Below are 21,451 nucleotides of genomic sequence, written 5' to 3'. Positions count from 1 at the left end.
ACTCTCTTCCTGGGTTCAAAAGTTAATTGCATCACAATAATTATCAGCTCACCACACATTAAAGGAATCCTGAATGGAAGAAGCCTTTCACTTATGATAGACTGCATGAAATGAAAAGATATAGAAAGAAAATCCGGGAAAGGAAAAGTGAAATTCCATAAGGGTGGTATGAGAGTAGATTTGGAAAACAAAACCTCCTTGGTAGATGAATGGCTGTTTTCTGAAAAAAGACTGAAGACAACCAGCACTAACACCAATACTTAGTACTTGAACCCATCCAAGCATGGCACTGAGGAAAATCTTTTGCCTCAACCACTCTATGTATGGTCAAATCAAAATTGAACAACGAGGTAGACGCTATGTCTGAAAGCACAAAGAGATAAGTAGACATACATTTGGGTGTGGTGTTACAATATTGACCTTCATCCAAATTTCATTCTCACTTCCGGTGCGTTCCGCTAGGGATAGTGGGACCGTACTCTCGGTTTTGTAGGAAGTAGGTGAGATTATTGTGGCAGAAAGGAAAACCTGGATGTATTTCTTTCACACCACTCTGTGAAAGTCTGTGTATGAAAAATTTTGCTTTTGGAACGTGATCTAAGTCAACTTCTTCTCCTTGCTGTGGCATGTAACGTTTTGAGCGCGCGCAATTATTTCTTCTGTGAACGACTTGTGGTGAAGGTATGCGGTAAAGTAAATAACTTAATGTGCTGTGCGTTCTTTTAGGGTGGCATATTTTTACCCTTTAATCTTATGATAAGCTCAGGTATAGGAAAGCTGTAAGCTAGAAGATACTCGATCAACTGCAGATGCTCGGAAAGTCAAATTTGGCTGATGTTCGCTCGCTTATAACTTTAAATTCGCTCCCAGCTGTTGTCCTCTGTCTCGACCGTTTGTCTTTCATGAAGTCTTTGAAAGTAAATAATAGAGATCACAGTCATTCTTGTCACAAGATGCTGGTGTTGAAAACAAAACCAAAGTACTTGGAGTATTGTCAAACAATTTTTCTCTTGAAATGCTTTGCGCGTTTAAAAGAAGTTAACATAAAATCGATTTGTTTTTTTGCCAAGATTGAGGTTAACCTGGAACATAATTTGTCTACTGTAGTCTTAAAATGTCCAGAGCTGAAGAGATACATTTGGCACTTGTTTCTAACCGAAGTTGTTTAGAAACTGAAACTGTTTGTTATTGTTATAACCGTGCCCTTGCGGGGTTTTATTGGGTGTGGAAGTTCTCTTTTAGATGTATTTTGGGTATGATTTTCATGCTTCTATATGCACGAACAATACATCATGTTTGCGTGTCTTGCGTTGAAGAAATGTCAAGTTGTAACTCGTTAATTCTAACCGCGAATATTTCATTGTTCTGTGAGAGTCATGATATGTACTACAAACTTGTCATATTCCTTGTATGTATATATTTGTTCACGGCTTTATCTGAGCTTAAATTGATCTAATCCAGAGTTTAAAAGGATTCGAGAATTAAGGCTTACTCTTTCAAGATAAGTAATCTTCCAGAAGCCACAACGAACCAAAAGCACGTTGTGGAAATTTTTAATTTTGGCTTCAAGAACGCAATTGATATTACAAGGAAAATATTTACATTTAGAATTTTTGTGTGAAAAAGTTATGGATTACAACCGTTTCTATGTAAAAGCAGTTTCTCATGCGAAAAGGGGTCAACAAAATTGTAATACGATTTGTTGGTGATCAAATTTTTGCCTGAAGACCGATTAACAATAGTAGTAATATTATTTTGGTATATTTTGGGGTCTCACCCACCATTTCATTGCGAAGGAGTCTATTTATAGCATTGGTGTTACCTCTTAATTCTACATGGTTATGATTATACATGAATTTTCTGCTGACTTTAATTTACATTTGTTTTCAAACGTATTGGATGACCCTAATAACCCTTGTTCACAATTCGACAAAACAAGTCTAAATCTCTTGTCAGATCTTAACATGTCTTTTCCAGATAGATAGCAGAATTATTATGGACCAATGCACAACTCACGAGATATTTTAATTTGCAAGTATTCTGATATCAAATTTAGCTACTTAGTTTTCTGACATTACAAATCCAAGGAAGCAAGAAACTTCTATAAAAAAGTTGCTGTTTTACTTTTTTCCTTTATTTTTGATATCTTATGTCACCTATGAAATTGAAATCAGATGTCAGAATGATATCACATTAATTAGCACATTGATAAAGAATGCCCAACATAAAATTCAAATTTTAAACAAAATACATGCTGCCCATTAAAATTATGAAAACCTTCAAAATGAAATAAAGCAAAGGAAGAGAGAGAAAACCGTTTTTTGTTTTATCATGTGTTACTGTATAGATAAAAAATTTTTCATATCATATGGTATCACTAAGTATTGCTTTGTGCAGTTCAAGCTCAAGTATAATTTGTGTGTTTGGCTGTGACCAAGGCCAAGTGGATACCTCCTAAAGCTTAAGTTGATTGTTCAATGACAGTTCAACAATTTCTTGGAAAGCAGAGGCAAAGTTGGAGAGGGAGGTAAGGGGAGGGTTGTTCATTTTCCAAGCCAAATCTCATGGGTATTATGGAAAATTTCTACTGCAAAGTTTGTTTATGCAGGTGTTTCTCTTTCCAATTTTTAACAAAGTCCAGTACATGTACATTGCTAATTGATGTGTGACCTGCTTAGTTACTGTTTAAGTACCTGCTAATTTGTATAACATTTTATTTAGTTCATTGTGTTCCTATTGAAACAATTTGTCAAGAATTGTTAGACTGAACTTTTTTTTACCAATAAATATGCATTTCTTTTAATTTCTGTATCCGAATGTGGGGGCTCTTCCCCTGTTAATTTTAAGTTTGGAGGAGTTTTATTACCCATGGCTCCCTTGTTCATCTCTCATGCTCCACTGCCTTATGAAATGTTGACAAAAAAATGATTGCAGCTAACCATGTTAGGCATGATTCTGTCATTCTTTTGAGCCCAGTTCTCTCTCCTCCCTATCCTGTGTTAACCATCTCCAGATGTAACAGTTACAAATGGATTGGGGTTCAATGTATTTTATTGGCTTTAGATTTTTAAAACCATTTTGATTTTGATTTTTCTATGTTTTATATCTTGATTTTCACTGTCTTGAAACCTAGCAAAATAAGAATTTAACTTTGAATAGTATAAAGAAAGTAACAATTAAACCAAAAAGACTAAAAGACAAGAGGAAAATTTTCATCTAAGGATACACACATTCGTGAGTGTGGGCAAAAGTAAGGTTTTGATAAGTGAGAATATTACCAAATATGACAGTGTTGATTTGAAGGTGCTAACATTTAAACAATCATGATGAGGTCAATACTTGGTTTCAGAAAAAAATGTGTTGTTGAGACATGATTAGCTAGACAGTAATTAATTGGTAAGTAAATGAGCGATGTACTTGCAAGAATCATTACAAAGCTTGGAAACAATTCTAGTACCAGATGTTGCTTTCTTTTGCAAATTATTTGGTTCAATTGCGTTTGAAGAAGTGAACAACAGGAGAACTCTTGTCTGTGGGGCTGGACATTATGGATGTGTGGTATTTGGTGATAGAATTTGATCTATTTTGGCTGTTATTCAAAGTATCAGTTGCAGAATTTTTGTTTATTTAGTCGTTGTGCAAGACTGCTCTGTGGCTGATTGTTGTCCACTGTATTGATTTTATTTTCTTTGTAAACTGTGCTTATCTGGATTAAGGTGGCTTTAAATATCACATTACACATGAAGGATGCATGTAAAGTCACATTTGTTTTTTTTTTAATTGCAGAATGGTTTGATTATTCAAAGGCAGAGATGGATGTTTCTTTGTGGAGTGTGTTACTTTTGGCAAGTGTCTTTTTTCTCCCTGGTGGATGTCAGGAAGGTAAGTTCTGTTTTGGATCATCTCAGACAACTGATTGCGTAGTACCTGGGTTAGGGTAAGAATATTCCCAAACTTATCTGTATGTATTGCTTTCTGCAGCTTTCCTGATATTAAGACATCATGAATATGAACAATTAGACCTGTAATTTTGTTCTCTGCAAAGTGTGGAGGGAGTGTTATCTGATTGACTAATTCAAAACAGAAACAGATTTTTATATACAGGTATGACTCTTAAAGGAGAAACAACAAACGAATAAACTTGACATTGTTCATGCAACATGTAAATTCATTTACTGCTGGCTCTTTTAATTAGCAGGAAGGACCAGAACGAGCCCTCTTCCCTGCTTGCTCATGTTAATAAATCAAAATAACTCATAAATTAAAAAGTTTCAGCCAATTCTTGTTAAAAAAAGAAAACAATAAAAACAGCAACAACAACAAATTAAAAACAAAGAAACACACAGCTAATGCTATGCTGAATCATAATTTTAAGAGAACAATTTCCTTAAATGGGGTCTGAAATTTCCTAAACTAGCTTTTCATGTCCTGAGAACTGGTACCTAGTAGTAGCCCTTGTGACATTACACCCAGTGTAATCCATTTGCCTGTCATACTGAGTATGAGTCAAGTATAGACTGGTATTACTTACTAGTAGTAGCCCTTGTGACATTACACCCAGTGTAATCCATTTGCCTGTCATACTGAGTATGAGTCAAGTATAGACTGGTATTACTTACTAGTAGTAGCCCTTGTGACATTACACCCAGTGTAATCCATTTGCCTGTCATACAGAGTATGAGTCAAGTATAGACTGGTATTACTTACTAGTAGTAGCCCTTGTGACATTACACCCAGTGTAATCCATTTGCCTGTCATACTGAGTATGAGTCAAGTATAGACTGGTATTACTTACCAGTAGTAGCCCTTGTGACATTACACCCTGTGTAATCCATTTGCCTGTGATACTGAGTATGAGTCAAGTATAGACTGGTATTACTTACTAGTAGTAGCCCTTGTGACATTACACCCAGTGTAATCCATTTGCCTGTCATACAGAGTATGAGTCAAGTATAGACTGGTATTACTTACTAGTAGTAGCCCTTGTGACATTACACCCAGTGTAATCCATTTGCCTGTCATACTGAGTATGAGTCAAGTATAGACTGGTATTACTTACTAGTAGTAGCCCTTGTGACATTACACCCAGTGTAATCCATTTGCCTGTCATACAGAGTATGAGTCAAGTATAGACTGGTATTACTTACTAGTAGTAGCCCTTGTGACATTACACCCAGTGTAATCCATTTGCCTGTCATACTGAGTATGAGTCAAGTATAGACTGGTATTACTTACTAGTAGTAGCCCTTGTGACATTACACCCAGTGTAATCCATTTGCCTGTCATACAGAGTATGAGTCAAGTATAGACTGGTATTACTTACTAGTAGTAGCCCTTGTGACATTACACCCAGTGTAATCCATTTGCCTGTCATACAGAGTATGAGTCAAGTATAGACTGGTATTACTTACCAGTAGTAGCCCTTGTGACATTACACCCAGTGTAATCCATTTGCCTGTCATACAGAGTATGAGTCAAGTATAGACTGGTATTACTTACTAGTAGTAGCCCTTGTGACATTACACCCAGTGTAATCCATTTGCCTGTCATACTGAGTATGAGTCAAGTATAGACTGGTATTACTTACTAGTAGTAGCCCTTGTGACATTACACCCAGTGTAATCCATTTGCCTGTCACACTGAGTTTGAGTCAAGTATAGACTGGTATTACTTACTTGGGTTATTGGTATGCAACCTTCTTGAGTGTGTAAACAGGCTTAACCTTTGTACTCCTAATATATGATTAGTAATTCTCTTTACTGTCTGCCCTTATTATATATGATGTTGATCTGGAGAATTTGGTATCAGATCAGCTATCAATTCCCTAATTGTTATTATTTTTTCATTATTCCCGTACCTCAATTTGCTTGATATAGTATCGACATTGTATATGTGAACGATCCTTCGCAGTAAAGCACTATTTGAGCAATAGTGAAAATCAGACCTGAAAAAAATTTCAGGCCTGTACGGGATTCGAACCACTGACCTCTGCGATACTAGTGCAGCGCTCTACCAATTGAGCTAACAAGCCAACTGGGAGCAGGCCATCAAATTAATTCGACATAAACCCGTAGATGATAATCAAACAACAACAAACATATGAAACATATGTATGAACTGCGGTTATGAGACGTATATGTGAACGATCCCAGTTGGCTTGTTAGCTCAATTGGTAGAGCGCTGCACTAGTATCGCAGAGGTCAGTGGTTCGAATCCCGTACAGGCCTGAAATTTTTTTTTCAGGTCTGATTTTCACTATTGCTCAAATAGTGCTTTACTGCGAAGGATCGTTCACATATACGTCTCATAACCGCAGTTCATACATATGTTTCATATGTTTGTTGTTGTTTGATTATCATCTACGGGTTTATGTCGAATTAATTTGATGGCCTGCTCCCAGTTGGCTTGTTAGCTCAATTGGTAGAGGGCTGCACTAGTATCGCAGAGGTCAGTGGTTCGAATCCCGTACAGGCCTGAAATTTTTTTCAGGTCTGATTTTCACTATTGCTCAAATAGTGCTTTACTGCGAAGGATCGTTCACATATACGTCTCATAACCGCAGTTCATACATATGTTTCATATGTTTGTTGTTGTTAGTATCGACATTGTAAGGTGAGATTCTGTCTGGGTCACTCATGGCAGTTAGAGGGTCAACAGTCTTTGCTAAATGATCCTTTCAACAAGGTAGTGAGATTGTTATTGATTCTATCTCTCCCGAGGTGCACTTGTCTGTAATAAGAATCATGCTGATAGACTTGCAAACTTTTGTTTGGCTTTAGCCCTTTAACTCTGCAGATCAAATTGTCAATTCTCCCCTCCAGCTGCAACACATTTCCTTTAATATTACTTACAAGAAAATGGTGTTAGATCAAGATAACAAGTTCTAACTGATATGTATTCTCATTACCTGTTTGCTGTCTGATGTACGGATATTATAGAGAGAAATTGTGCATTATTCATTTTTGGAAGTTAATCTTGGTAGCAAAATCAGTAAAGTTGTTTTCGATTAAGTGATAAATTGTATCATCATGTGGGAAGCATTATATGATTATCACAGTGTTTGGGTGATAAGTGTTCATCCTTATCCTTTTACGCACAGACCTGAGGAATAAAAACACATCTTACATTTGTATTGTGAAAGGGGTTCATGAATAAGCTCAAACTCAGTAAACATGGAGCCCTTTAATATATATATAATATAGATAATAATAATAGTAATAATAATAATAATAGTATACTACTAATAATTTCCTTCTTTCACATTTGTATAATAATTTTTTATATATATATATATATTTATGAAGACATTTCTTCAAAATGATTTGCCAAGAGTGATGCACTTTTTGCTGCATGAAAATTTTATTGTAGCAAAAGTAAAGGGAAGTTTAATATAATAGGCACTTCAAAAACCAAATCTGAGTCCCATGTAGTTGAGTTTACTAGGTAACCAGTACATACATTTTTTCAAGAGTGTAAATTCCCAGTTAGTCTTGTCAGTTAAATTTTTATGAAGCCTATCACTCTTAGGACTGACCACAGCCTACATTATCCATCTTGGGAGTGACAGGTTAATTATATTTGATTGGTTTCTCAGCTTTGGATAGGGCATTTTTTGGGTTTTGATTGGCTGTCTCAATTCAGGTTATTATCTCATGTACCCAATCACCATATATGAAAAATTATCCATCCAAGAGTTGCTAAGCTGAATTTCTTTGTGGCTAGAAGTTAATTCTTCTCTGGAGTAATGGAAATAAAGAAAAAAATTACCACAGTAGTCAATGCCATTGCAGTAAAAATGACAAAAGCCAGAAAGTAGGAAATTATATCACTTAATGGTACATATCTTTGAATTTTCACCTATACCTAGTATAGAAAAAAGGTTCATTATTCTTAATGTGTTATCATGGTCTAATAAAAGAGTAGCCACAGTGGGTGACTTTAAGTCCTACCCCGGTAACCATTTTTTATTTTATTTCTGCAGATTGCTTGTTGCCTTTGGGAATGGAAGATGGTCGTATCAAGGATGAAAAAATTCGTGCCAGCTCCTTTAAACCACTGGCCAAAGCTACCTATGCTAGATTGAATCATGCTGATGGATATGGTGGGTGGTGCCCTGATCAAGAAGAATATGACAACCTGACAGATCCAATTAAGAGAGAGTTCATACGAATTGAGTTTGACACTCCATTACGAATCAAAGGCATTGTGACGCAGGGCCGACATGGAGGACTTGAAAGTGTAGAAAAGTACTGGGTGACTTATTCTCCAGTAGGCAAAGGAACACCTGTCTGGTATTATGGGGGCAACATTTATCAATTGAGGGTATGTGCCAATAAACTACCAGATACTTATAACACAAAGAATGTTTATTTGAAACTAAATAGAAATTATAGTAGCTGAGAAATTCCTGGTTGGTAATAGTTGCATATTTTGAAGATAATTTATCTTCTTTTAATGACCCAGAATCAGTATTAATGGCTATTGATTCATGTGTGGGATAGTGAAGTGTTTATTGTTTCACAATAAATAAAGGATTGCATGAAACTGTGTTAACCCATTAACGTCCAGTGCGCCCATATGCGCCCATGGGGACCCACACCCTTTCTATGTCCTGTGACGTCATCACTTTTAACCCTGGAGCACGAATTCGAGCACCTACTTGAACAGGTTGAAAATATCTTACAGACGATAGCAGAATGAGCGCAATTGAGTGGAGGAGATTGGAGAAATAGCCAAAAAACCGTGTCACTTTGACCTGAAAATCTGCACGAAGATCATGTTTCACTACCCACCTACCTTTCCGAGCATGTGCTTTGAAAATAATGAGTAGTTTCTGAAAAATCTCTACACCAAAATGAAGCCTACTCAATTTCCAGCAAGTGAGGAGAAACTTTAGGCAAGGAGAGGGGAAAAAAAGGGCAGGAGAAAGAGAGAAAAGTAGAAGTCGTAAGTGGGGCATGACTTTTCAACCCAAAAACTATGTCGAAATTTTGCTCTCTGCGCGTGCCCAAGATTTTCAGGCCGCCATTTTGCATTTGGATTGAAAGGCCGTCGAGTGCACGAGCTGTCAAGTGGTTTTTGGTAAGTTTGAGCTTTTCAAACCACAACAGTGACCCGAAATCTGCCCGACTAGCTTCAAAACACAGTTTTCCGCAAAAGCTGCGGCCATTAATGGGTTAAACAAACAATGTAAAGAATGATCAAGTGAAATAGTGTTATAATATTAACTACTGCTACTTGGACATATTTTTCTTGGCCTATGCTACCATTTTTAATGAATAAAGGCTGAAAGTTTCTAAAGAAACTGTGGTGCTGCATCGGTGGGGGTAACAAGGTAACTTGGTTATATCGACTAGGTTGAATTTGTAAATTGGCCACTGTAACGAATAAAAAAGCTGACATTTTGAGCATTAGCCCTTCATCAGAGCAACTGGAGGAATTTTGGGTTGTGTGTGGATTTATATGCAGAAAGTGGAGCTACACCATTGGTGGAAACATGGCGATGAGAAAACATGAATAAATTAGTGGAATGAAAAGCATTCGTTGATACCTGTGAGATTAAGAGTGCTGATTTGAAAGATACTTTTGTTCAAGAGTTTTGCAGCTTTCTATGTTGCCTAAATATAAGGAAAGACCACAGAGTGCCATATGTTGTTTAGAATGATTAGGTAAATTAAAGTGTCTAGCAACTGATTTTGATGCGTCCTTGTCATTCCTTTCTACGTCGTGAAGGTGTTCTCAGAATCGGTCCCCTAGTCGTCTTCCTGTTTTGCTGATGTATAACTTTTTGCAATAAGTGCAAGTTACACAATAGATTACATTGGCGGAGGTGCACGTGAAGTGATCGGTGATCTTAATGGATCACTTTGGTCCCAATATTTTCTCAGCGCTGTGAATGAAAGGACAAGTTTTGTCTAGTATGTTTTAGTCGACAAAAACATAGGCATTTTTTGGTCAGAAGTTCATTCCAAACTAATGACCAACCCGGCACTTTTAAATGTGCTCGTGCACGATCTTTCACACGCCTCATGTAGTTTTGATTAATTGTGTTTAGTGACCTTCATTAACTTGTGTTTATTGTTTCTTTGCCAACAGCTCTTTGAAGGTAATAGTAAGCATATCCCTCAGAAAGAAAACATATTGAAGCCACCAATCATAGCAGATGCCATCAGAATTGTTCCAAGAATAAATCCAAAGAGACAAGTGTGTCTGAGGCTTGAGCTTCTTGGCTGCTCACCAAAAAATGGTAATTGAAAAAAGTGTTACAGTTTCTGCATCCATTGCTTGTTGAATCTTGCATTTGATATGCAAAGGGGGAAGAGTTTTAGATAACAGATGTAATAATAGAGTTTCACACTTAACTTATAGGCCAGTTTAATTTTGCTTTTTAAGAACCAGCTTTGGTTTTTGTTTTGTTTTGATGTTGTTTTTCTTTTTTACAAATGAACAATCAAAATAAACTGGTAAAAATGCTCAACTGTATTTTGTAAACTCTGGCCATCTACTTGTTGTGACAAGCAATTTGTTGGGTGAATAATTGGTCACCAGAAGAACAAATAATACAGAAGAATTTCAAACTCAATTTTCATCATTTAGAATTTCAACAGCAAACTTAAATTTGAATATAATTTTTGTAATTCTTGTGCCTGGTCTTCCTTTTTGATGATACCACGGGGAATGTATCATTGATATCTTCACTGCGGTAAATGAATAACCTGTAATAAGTTTTCAATTAAACCTATTTATTGGTTGAAAGGAGCAAAAAACTGATTTGGGGCACATTTTATGGTAGTTTCACTTACCTCTTTAAAGGCATCCAGGCAGGTGTTGGTGTCAAACACTGGGAGAACCTCAACATCTTAAATGTTTGTATAGTAACACTTCAATTGTTCAACAGTTGCTCTTACTGTCAAATTGGCTGAAAACTTGAATTTCCTCTTATTATTCAGGACTCTTCACATACAAGACTCTTCAAGGTAATACAATGGAAGAGAAGTACAACTTCACTGATTCAAGTTATGATGGTTTGATCGAAGGCAACACTCTGCTCTCTGGCCTTGGAAGGCTTACTGATGGCCATCTGGCTCCTGTCAATTATGCCAAAAATAATGGAGTTGGTTGGATTGGCTGGAACTCTAAGGATACTCCAAACCCTTACATCATATTTGAGTTTTTGAGCACAAGAATCTTTTATTCATTGACAATTCATTGCAATGTCAGAGATGAAGCAGATGTCAAGTTGTTTTCTAGGGTTACTGTAAGATTTAAAGAAGATGGTGCTACACTTGACAAGCCACTGACCCACAAACCAAAGCAAATTTCAAGTGGAACAGGATGGAAAAACTACAATGTCACAGTTGACTTGTGCCAAAATGTTGGGAAGTTTGTGAAGTTAAACTTTACCTATGCTGGAGACTGGATATTGATCAGTGAGGTTACTTTCAATTCAGGTAAGTTCAAAGATTTGTTTTGTTGAAAGAGTGTAACTGAACTGTTGTTTCCAAGTGGAAGTGCAGTCCCGCTTCAAGATAAGAATATAATTTTTGCCCCATTTGGGTGTGATGTTATTCCACAGCATGATACCGTAGTGAACCAAGTGTGTTGGTATTTCAGTGGAATATCTTGAGCGATGCTTGTTATGCAGGCAAGGTTTTTTATTTCCATCCAATTCTTCTTGTGTCATTTGCTGCTCTGCTTGCTTCAAAACTACTCTGTGTTTTCAGACCATTTACGTAGCTATATTATACATACTGAACAATGTAAGTGAGTGCATTATAATTTGCACGTCTTTTTCGGTGTGACCTTTATTCTCTAGAACTAATATTTCTGTTCAGTTATTAAGTGGAATTAAAGAAAAATAAAGAACTTGGTAAGAGAAAATTGAAAGCTTGTGAAGCTAAGGAAGGAATGTCCTGGTTTTCTGAGTCCTTCCATCTTCCTTCCTCCTTTATGTCAACTTTCTCTTGGGTTGTATTAATTTTTATTTTAGGGTTTTTTTCCTTTTGTTGAAGTTAAGAATAGTCTTTTTGTTGATTGAATTTGAGTTTATTTGCTGACATAATGCACATACTTAAACCTTTTTGATTTCAGAACCACTTGGTGAAAAATCACCACCATTACCCGTGTGTGCTTCTATTCCCCCTTTGTCCACTAAACCTCCCACTACTGGTCGAGGAGGTGTTATCACCACTAACAGCCCAACAGATGGCATTGAAGGAATTAAAGGTTTGATGCTATCTTTGCTTTTCTGCATCCGACCCACCTTACTTGTATTAGGGGAGAAGTTTGTAAAATAAAAATAAAGAATGTGGCGATTAGTAGTGCTACATGGTGGGTGACTTGCAAACCACCCCAAAAAGTGATTGCTGCATTTCTGGTTTCCATGACGCAATTGGAAAGAGCAGAGCTATCTGCCTTCCTCGCACGACTTAGCCGGTGACCCAACAGGTCCATTTTCGCTTGCAGATTTAGAGCCCTTGGTTCAAATCCGTCAGCGGATTTGTACTCTTCTCGCCGATTGAGACTACCGCTCCCCTGTATAGTAGAGATGGTGGTATTGCTAGTAAAGACATGCAAAATGTACCTGAAAAAAGACAATAACCAGAAATCTTTTCTTTGATATTCAGGAGGAGAGACTAGTAATGGAAGTGGTTCTTTAAATGGTGGTGTAATAGCTGCAATCATTTGTTCCGTCTTAGTAGTCCTTGTGGCTGTTGCCTTGTTTATCTGCTGCAAGCGTTATCCTCATTGGCTCTCTCAGCGTGAAAAGCCATTCAACTCCTTCATCAAAGTCGAAGTAAAGCCGTACGCGCGTTATCAAAGTTCGCAGCGCGTTTCTCGACTGGATAGTACAGCAAGCGAAAACGAAGAAAAGAGAGGCAGCTTGAAGAACAACGTGTACAATGAGGCTGGGGAAAAACGCGGGGCTGCAGAGGTGACCATAAGTCCTATATATGCCAGTATACGGGATGATCTGAACAAAGGGGCTGTGAAAAGCGATGAACAGAATAACGTACCAAACTGTGAGAGACATTCTGAACACAAGTCTTCAAAAAAAGGTATGTGCAAAAGCTAGTAACCCTTCATATGTTAAAAGTGACTTACATGGCACTTCTCTCGACGATGCAAGTACATCATCCTATAAACAATTGATGGGTAGAAACTGAACTCTGGGTGCAATTTTGAATTGTAACTAAAACCAATTCTCACAATTAATTTACTAGGAACTATGTTGTAGGTAAAGTTACCAACCAATTAGAAGTTTGTTTGTTTAAGCCTCCAACCCATTGCGTTCGCGTACCTTTGAACACTTGAGTGGAAAGCGATGTTTTAAGAGCAAAGGAAAGTCTGTGAAAACAGTATCCTGTACTTTATCTATCTGTGTCTTTGTTTTTCTTCAGACAAACGTCCCATACCACCGCCACTGAAGCCGCCTGAGCCTCCTTCAGAGGTTATTTACGCCGAGCCCAACACTCCTTTGTGGCTTTCATCCACAAACGGTGGATCTCCCAAACATGCAACACTCCAAAGTCTTCCTCAAGTAGACCTCACGGAGGAATCAGATGCTGCCTATAGTGACTATGCCGAGCCGGACTCCCCTTGCGAAAAAAATAGTTTGATACCGAATTCTCCCCAACCTAGAGTTGTAAGCGGATATGCTGATCCAATTGATGTCATTTCTCCCACATCATTAAATACTTTCCCAAATCCTATTTACGAGGAGATTTATTCCGAGCCATTTCAGGGCGTAACGGGCACCAGTATGTACTGTAACCCTGACGAGGAGCTAAACTTTAGACCCAGACTAGACACACTCAAGGAACTGCCTCGTAACAGGCTTCACTTCAAAGAAAAGATCGGTGATGGACAGTTTGGTGAGGTGTATATTGGAGAGGTTGAAAGATTGGGAGATATTTTGGGCGGGGAGTTAAAAAATAACCCTCGTACAACAGTCGCTATTAAAACTCTCAAGCTGGATGTTGATAAGAACATTAAGGATGATTTCTTTAAGGAAGTGAAAGCCATGGCGGGGCTGAAGCACTCGAATGTGATCCGGCTGTTAGGTGTGTGTCGGGATGATCCCATGTGTATGATAGTAGAGTACATGGCTAATGGCGACCTGAATCAGTTCCTGAAAGAAAGAGAGCTTACGCCCAGCTGGAGTGAAAACGATCGATGGCAGGACGCCGGGCAGTATATCTCTCTTCAAGCCTTGTTTTTCATGGCCAAACAAGTGGCAGCGGGAATGAAGTACATATCGTCTTTAAATTATGTGCATCGTGATCTGGCCACGCGTAACTGTCTGGTGGGACACGCATATACTGTCAAGATTGCTGACTTCGGAATGTCAAGGAACTTGTACTCTAAACATTATTATCGCGTCGAGGGACGTGTGATTTTGCCAATACGATGGATGGCGCCTGAATGTATTCTACAAGGTAACAGATTGTCGCATAGTATTCTATGATTCCTCTGATTAGTGTCTGGATTCACCTTAAATTTAGGGTAACACAGAGGCCCCAAATATGATCGTTTTATGTGATACAGGGTCAACGACAGGAAAAGCAGTGTATTGCTACTCACAGATGATCGTAAAGTTTTAACAACGGCTCAGTTGGGACTCGTAATTTCTTCCTCAAACTCGAGGTGTTTCCATAGTGGGTCATACCCACTATGAATTTGAAGGGTGGACGAGATTGAGGAAATACGCCATTGTTGTACGTTTCTTATCGTTTGAATACTTGGCAGTGATACTGTGGGAGGAGATTAGGCACTTATTTTAGGAGGGGGTGGGTGGGGGTGTTTATTTTTTAATTTTGGTCGATACGAGAGGCGCTTATTCGATGGGAGATGTCAATCTGGGACAGTAATTTAGGTTGTTGGTTACGTCCAATTAGACAAACAAGCGTGAAGTTTACCGAGATATCGGAAGGGTTTTTCTAAAAGTAGAGGAGACTTGCCGAGAGTGGGCTGTAGGGAACCCTTACGAAACATACCAGGGAAGCACAAGATTCAACTACAGCTGTAGATCATGCGGAGGAGAGCGACTTTCGTCTCACGTATTTTATTTTATTTTATTTTTTTCGTATTTCATTTACATTCATTGCACGTGTGTGTTCATACTCTTAGGTCGCTTTACAACGTCTGGTGATGTGTGGGCGTTCGGTGTCACTTTATGGGAGATTCTCACTCTTGCTAAAGAATATCCTTACTCGGAACTCACTGACGAGGAAGTCATCGATAACGCGCAGAAGATTTTTCATGGGACAGGTAAACCCTGCACTCGGCTGCCTCAGCCAGAGACATGTCCAGATGATCTGTACCGTCTCATGTGCTGCTGCTGGACAAGGGAAATGGAGGACAGACCCCCTTTCATGGAACTACACAGCAATATAGCGGAGCGTGTGCGATTCAGTGAAGTCAGTATGGAGTGTTGAAGTGCACGGAGAGGGCTGATGTATGAGTACCAGAGATTTTGATGTGCACCGACGAGGTCGTTGTTAACTCTGTGCAAGTGGCCAGCACGAAATGTTAATATTTAGAAAATGACTCCGTCATCAAAGGAATAGTCCCGACCATGAGAAGCTAAGATACAGTTGCAATGGCGAAAAACCTAAAACAACAAGTGAAACATGGATCTCAACCCAAGAGGGCTCGGTTCTGTTTGGTTGGGTAATCGTCTTTAGGTCTGAAATTTTATTCGACATTGTTTTTTTTTTTGTATCTTAGATTTCGAATTGTGAATGGGAAGGCGATGTCCTTGAAGAATTCAGTAATGTATTGTTTTAAGGCAAATCAGTCCTGTAAGCAAACGAGTGCAGTTCAACACACGTTTATGATTATGGGCATGATCATTTATGTCGATATTTTGAACCCTCTTACTCCTTAGATCGTGCCAGAAGTTCTCCTTCTGACTCATATACTTGTCCTCTAAATGAGTGAAGACAAAACACTAACTATGCTCAAGCTAATATTATTATTGCAAGTAGCAGTTCTGGGAGGTTTACTTATCTCAACCTAATATTTCTCGGGAAATTATACTTTTTTCATTTTTGTAAAGTTAAGACAGGCATTTTGTTTTGATTTGTTTGATGTTTTCCCTGAGACCATTTTCATTGTTGAATATTTTAAATTATATGTTGATATATTTATCTGTAAGTCAGGTCAAGAATGGTATCTTGAATTATCGTTGATTTTATTTTTGCATCATTTTTGTACAATAAATTTTCAGTGGTTGGGTAATTTGCAATTGACGATGAACCTATTAAACATATCTATTTTCACTTAAAGATGTCACTTAACACGAGTGTTGTTTCTAAGGGCTGAAAAAAGATAGTTTCGCCGCAGTATTTGTATCTTTGAAAATTTAATTGAAACTTTTTGAATTTGACAAATCCTTTCCATCCTGAATCGTTCCCATTCCTTATCAAGGTAATTGGTTATATCAACTAAGCTGAAATTGTAAATTGGCCACCGTAACTGCCGAGTTAAAAAGCTGACGTTTCGAGCGTTAGCCCTTTGTCAGAGCGAATCATTCGTTCTGACGAATGATTCGCTTATTTTAATACAGGCAAGTTGTTCTCTTGCAGCTTGTCAAAGTCATTCATTTGACGCTGACCGTAAAATTTATAGCATTTTCATAATATTTAGTTTCTAGGTGGAGGCTTTCTTCGCGTTGCGGCTGATTAATCCTCTTTTGAGATTAGTTTGCAATGGTAATCCCATTTTCCACCAACTCTGCCAGTATTGGAAAAATAGAGAAGGAACATGGCTTTACAAAGCCACTTGAATTGAGGTAATCTTTCGAAAAGATTCGGAGACTTTGGTCAACGGCTTTGCTTGTGGAGGCAGTTTTGGAACAGAGACAACACTTTGCTCTGAGGACGCTGATATTTGCAGAGATATAAACCACAAAGGCAATTACGAGATATCACTAGCTTTTATTCAACGTTTGAATGAAATGAGCCTAACTGTCTGCTGTTAAAAGTGGTCCAGCTTTCGAGTGAAAAAATACATATGTATTCGAAGATTTGAGCGCACAGCGTGCGAATACTGGTTTCACAAATCATATGTGACGCCTTGACGCGGCAAGGATCGCAAAAAGGTATACACAGCCAGCTTGCACTGCGTGTTTTTATTCTGGCGATTTAGACTTGGATCCAGCAGTCAAACATTTCTTTATTTCACGGCCAATAGCGGCCGCTAAGGGCGGTGGCACTGCATTTCCGACCTAATGGAGAGAAGATCAACAATATTAGTAAATGATGGGTAGTCAGAACTACAAATAAATATGTAGACATAAACCACGGTTTTCAGGACGTTAATAGCTAATGTAAGAACATTTGAAAGTGTACAAATAACGCCATAACATTTTCGACTGAAAATAAGAAATAATTGGCAGGTTGCGTGTTTTAAACACCCAGGTTAAAAGCAATGCGGGAGAGTCCACCACAACGAGGTGGAGTCCAGATGTTTACGGACGTCCTTCCTCGAGAAAGAAGCTTCGCTGTCTCGTACGTTTTTTTACCCCTTACTCGTCGAAAACATTCTTCTTCATTCCCCCAAGAGGGATGCTTCAAATTTCCTTTTATCCATCGTAGCTTTTCTATCGTTGGGATCCATTCAAGGCGGTTATTTCAGGAAATTCGTATTCAAATACTTAGTTAATTGGGTCATCCAATTTACTGGCACGATTCCCCTTTCGTGAGTTAAGCCACCAAAGCTTCTTTTCAGAATTAATACTTCAAAAGACGAAAATACGTAACTAAAGAGTTGCAAAACAAGTATGCGCGCGGGTATGAAGGTAGAAAATGAAAAACAAGACCGATTCTGTCTTAAAAAGTTTAAGGCTAATTTTGGTTCGCCGCCAAACTGGGTAATTTCCAAGATACAACGCCTCCTGTGACGTAGTTGAATTGAAGACACCGCCATTTTGATGACAAATGCACGAGTGTGATTATGTCCGGAAATGCTTTCTAATGAGACTACAATTAAACCTCTGCCTTGACGGGAATGCCGTCTTTGGAGAAAAGCAGGAAAGGTGTTTGTTACCTATCTGGAAGAAATAATTCACAAGTATGCTCTTTGAAGATTGAAAAAGGGAAGGCAGATTATTGTGAAGCTAAATAATTTAAATATATCAACAAAGTTGAAATGGTAAATTGGCCACCGTTACGATTATAAAAGCTGACGTTTCGAGCGTTAGCCCTTCCTCGGAGCGAATAGGGGAATTGTGGGTTGTGTGTGCATTTAAAGGCAGAAAAATGAGCTACGTGATTGGTGGGAACATGGCAACGAGAAAAACATGAATAAATTAGTGGAATGAAAAGCGTTCGTTGATACCTGTGGGATTTAGACTGCCGGTTTGAAAGATGAGCTATTGTTCAAGAGTTTTCCGGCTTTCCGTGCTACCTAAGTGTACGGAAAGACCGCAGATTGCCATGTGTTGCTTAGAATGGTTAGGTGTCCAGCGACTGGTTTCGATGTGTCCTTGACATTCCTCTCCACGTCGCGAAGGTGTTCTCGGAATCGGTCACCTAGTCTTCTGCCTGTTTCGCCGATGTAAATCTTTTTGCAATAAGTGCAAGTTATAAAATAGATTACATTGGCGGAGGTGCACGTGAAGTAATCGGTGATCTTAATGGATCGTTTGGGTCCCGATATTTTATCAGTGTTGTGAATGAAAGGACACGTTTTGCATCGTGCACGAGCGCATTTAAAAGTGCCTGGTTGGTCATTAGTCTGAAAAGAACTTCTGACTAAAATATTGCCTATGTTTTTATCGCGTTTGAATGAAATGAGCGGAGGCTGCGAAAAGATAGTGCTTGCCTCTGGATCGTTTTGAAATAATTTAAAGTTTTTACGAATGATGGATTTAACTGAGTGGTTGTGAGGGTGAAACGTGAGAGTGAATGGAATGCGGTCGGAATCTTCCTTTTGTGACGTTTGTAGTGCTGAATGCCGACCAATAAGTTGGGCGCGGTGGTAACCCGCTTTAACGACAGAATCAGGGTAACCACGTTTATCGAAAAACTGGCACATTGACACTGATTTGCGGTGGAAATCAGAGTCATCACTACATAAACGACGAAGTCTTAGAAACTGAGAAAAAGGAATGGAATTCTTAACGTGAGATGAATGCGAAGACGAATACAACAAGTAATTATGCGAGTCTGTAGGTTTGTAATACACACTAGTGCATAAACCGTTGCCTTCAATTGAAACTTTGATGTCTAAAAAGGATAAAGAATTGTCAGAAATTTCCCAGGTATATTTCAGAGCCGGGTGAAAAGAATTGGCTGCGGTTATGAATTGAGTCAGCTCCTTTCTGGCAGAGGAGGTGGCGCCGATACAGTCGTCGATGTAGCGACCGTAGAGTTCAGGTTTGGACCCGTTGTATTGGCTGTAAAATTGGTGTTCGACAAAACCTACAAAAAGATTGGCATAGCTAGGTCCCATTTTGGTACCCATGGCTATACCATTGGTTTGTTTGAAAAAGTTGTTCCCGAATGAAAAACAATTGAGTGTGAGCACTAGTTCGGCTAAGCGTAGTAGTGTTTCAGATTTAGGTTCCTTAACAGTACGTTGATCAAAAAAATGTTTAAGGGCCATAAGACCTTCGCCATTAGGAATGACAGTGTAAAGAGACGTAACATCCATGGTGAAAAGAAGTTTGTTTTGGCTAAGGAAATTAAAGTTGCGAAAAATTTGAAGAGCGTATTGGCTGTCTTTAATATACGATGGTAAAGTTTTGACGATGGGAGCCATAATTTTGTCTAGATAGCTGGAGATTAGTTCGGTAGGGCAACTGCAAGCCGAGACAGTGGGCCGACCCGGGTTGTTAGGTTTGTGAATTTTAGGTAAAAAGTAAATACAAGAAGTTCTAGGAGTGGTTATGATGAGATTTTTTGCTGTGGCCGGCAATTCTTGTTTAGTTATGAGTTGGTTGATCGTATTCTTGACGGTGTTTTGATTGCTGGCAGTGAGGTCTTTGTCGACCTTTTGATAAAAAGAGGTGTCAGAAAGTTGCCGCGAAGCATCTTTTTGGTGGAGGTCGGTGCGCCAAACAGCGACTGAGCCGCCCTTATCGGCCGTTTTGAGAACTATGTCTTTGCGTTTCCTAAGGCTTATTAGAGCCGACCACTCTTCAGAGGAGAGATTAGAAAATTTGGTAATACGATTGAAATTAAGTTTGTTGATATCGTGGCGACATTTTTTGATAAAAAAGTCTAATGATGCGAACTGACCCTCCGGAGGAGTCCATTTAGACTTTCGAGTCCGAAGTGTTTCGAAAGTGTCTTTGTTCGAGGTGTTAGAGTCATCCTCTTTGCTGTGAAAAAAGGCTTTTAATTGAACGCGGCGAAGGAATTTTTCTACGTCTTGTTTAATTGAGAATTCGTCCGTTGTTTTAGAAATGGGAACGAAATTTAAGCCCTTACTAAGGACGGATTTTTCTGAATCGGAAAGTGAGAGGTTTTCTGGAATGGTAACTACAGTTTTGAGGTTTTCTGGTGAAAACCTCACGCCACGACATCCCAAAGCCCAGGGACAAGTGGAAGGCTTCAACAAACTCATGAACAAAACAGCCGCGATAGCCCGCGCAGAAAGCACTGATCTCCATGAAGCAACCTATGACAATGCTACAAGCATACAGTGAGACACCGCACCCAGCCGCAGGAACTGCGTACGAACTCCTCATGAACCGAGCAATCCGAACCAAACTTGAGAGCCCAACAAAAGAGAGAGCCAACAAAGAGAGCCAGCAGGGACAGAGAAGTCAGGAAAAGAGACCGCAAACACAAAGACAGATTGAAGTCTTACCATGGCCGAGGACACAGAGCCAAAGAGCACAAGTTCACAGCCGGAGAGGCGGTTCTTCTGAAACGGGACAAGAAATGCAAGGGAGACTCCCCATTCGAACCGTACTTCTACATCGCTACAAAGGTAAGTGGCTCTTCAATCCACGCCAGGAGAGTCAATGATTGGGAAACAGTATGCCGAGACGCATCCAAATTCAACATACATCCCAGCAAGAGAACAACAAAGGAAACCATCTATGGCAAGACCAGTAATCCCACCAGCAGCTAAATACCAGGCAGCACCAGCCTCCACCCACGAAACAACGCAAGTGGCAACACCAATAGCCACCCACGACAGTGTTACCCAACCAATACCAATTGAGGCAACGCCTACCAATCAAACCCTACCATTGCGCAGATCACAGCGACAGACCAAATCTACATTTGACTACACCACAGGAACTGTGAATTGACTTAGAACATTGCTCAGACGCTGTCACCAATGATTATGAACATTGAACACTTGTTGCGTTAATGACGTTGATTATGATTATTTGAATTACAGAGCGGTCATGGTACCAGCACTGAATATGTTTCATTGATAAGTGCATGCAATCAATTGTTATTCACTGAATAAGTGATTGAGTAGTTGC

General features: G+C 38.9%; 2 protein-coding genes across 2 annotated transcripts in view; one reads left to right on the top strand and one right to left on the bottom strand.

Moving 5' to 3' along the window:
- Nucleotides 1-540: 540 nt before the first annotated feature.
- Nucleotides 541-15,576, top strand: LOC111320787 (discoidin domain-containing receptor 2). The gene is made up of 9 exons (XM_022923495.2): nt 541-681; nt 3,787-3,882; nt 7,982-8,322; nt 10,096-10,246; nt 10,950-11,450; nt 12,091-12,225; nt 12,627-13,058; nt 13,401-14,438; nt 15,130-15,576. The coding sequence occupies exons 2-9, from the start codon at nt 3,813-3,815 to the stop codon at nt 15,435-15,437; spliced, it is 2,976 nt and encodes a 991-aa protein (XP_022779230.2). The 5' UTR covers nt 541-681; nt 3,787-3,812; the 3' UTR covers nt 15,438-15,576.
- A 1,344-nt stretch (nt 15,577-16,920) lies between these two features.
- Nucleotides 16,921-21,451, bottom strand: part of LOC111320812 (DNA (cytosine-5)-methyltransferase 1.S) — a 28,700-nt gene continuing 24,169 nt past the window's right edge. The window contains exon 46 of the mRNA XM_022923514.2: nt 16,921-17,230. Within this exon, the coding sequence (XP_022779249.2) occupies nt 17,135-17,230 (96 nt within the window). The 3' untranslated portion in view covers nt 16,921-17,134. The remainder of the gene's footprint in view (nt 17,231-21,451) is intronic.

Source organism: Stylophora pistillata, chromosome 4, assembly GCF_964205215.1.
Source record: "Stylophora pistillata chromosome 4, jaStyPist1.2, whole genome shotgun sequence".
Classification (NCBI taxonomy): domain Eukaryota; kingdom Metazoa; phylum Cnidaria; class Anthozoa; order Scleractinia; family Pocilloporidae; genus Stylophora; species Stylophora pistillata.
The sequence above is the reverse complement of the archived record's forward strand: the minus strand, read 5'-3'. Positions and strand labels throughout refer to the sequence as shown.

Excerpts from the sequence above, each read along its gene's own strand:
- LOC111320787 (XM_022923495.2), top strand. The coding sequence starts at position 3,813 with ATGGATGTTTCTTTGTGGAGTGTGTTACTTTTGGCAAGTGTCTTTTTT. Across the intron at positions 8,323-10,095 it reads GCAACATTTATCAATTGAGG|CTCTTTGAAGGTAATAGTAA; the intron begins GTATGTGCCAAT and ends CTTTGCCAACAG. Across the intron at positions 13,059-13,400 it reads ACACAAGTCTTCAAAAAAAG|ACAAACGTCCCATACCACCG; the intron begins GTATGTGCAAAA and ends GTTTTTCTTCAG.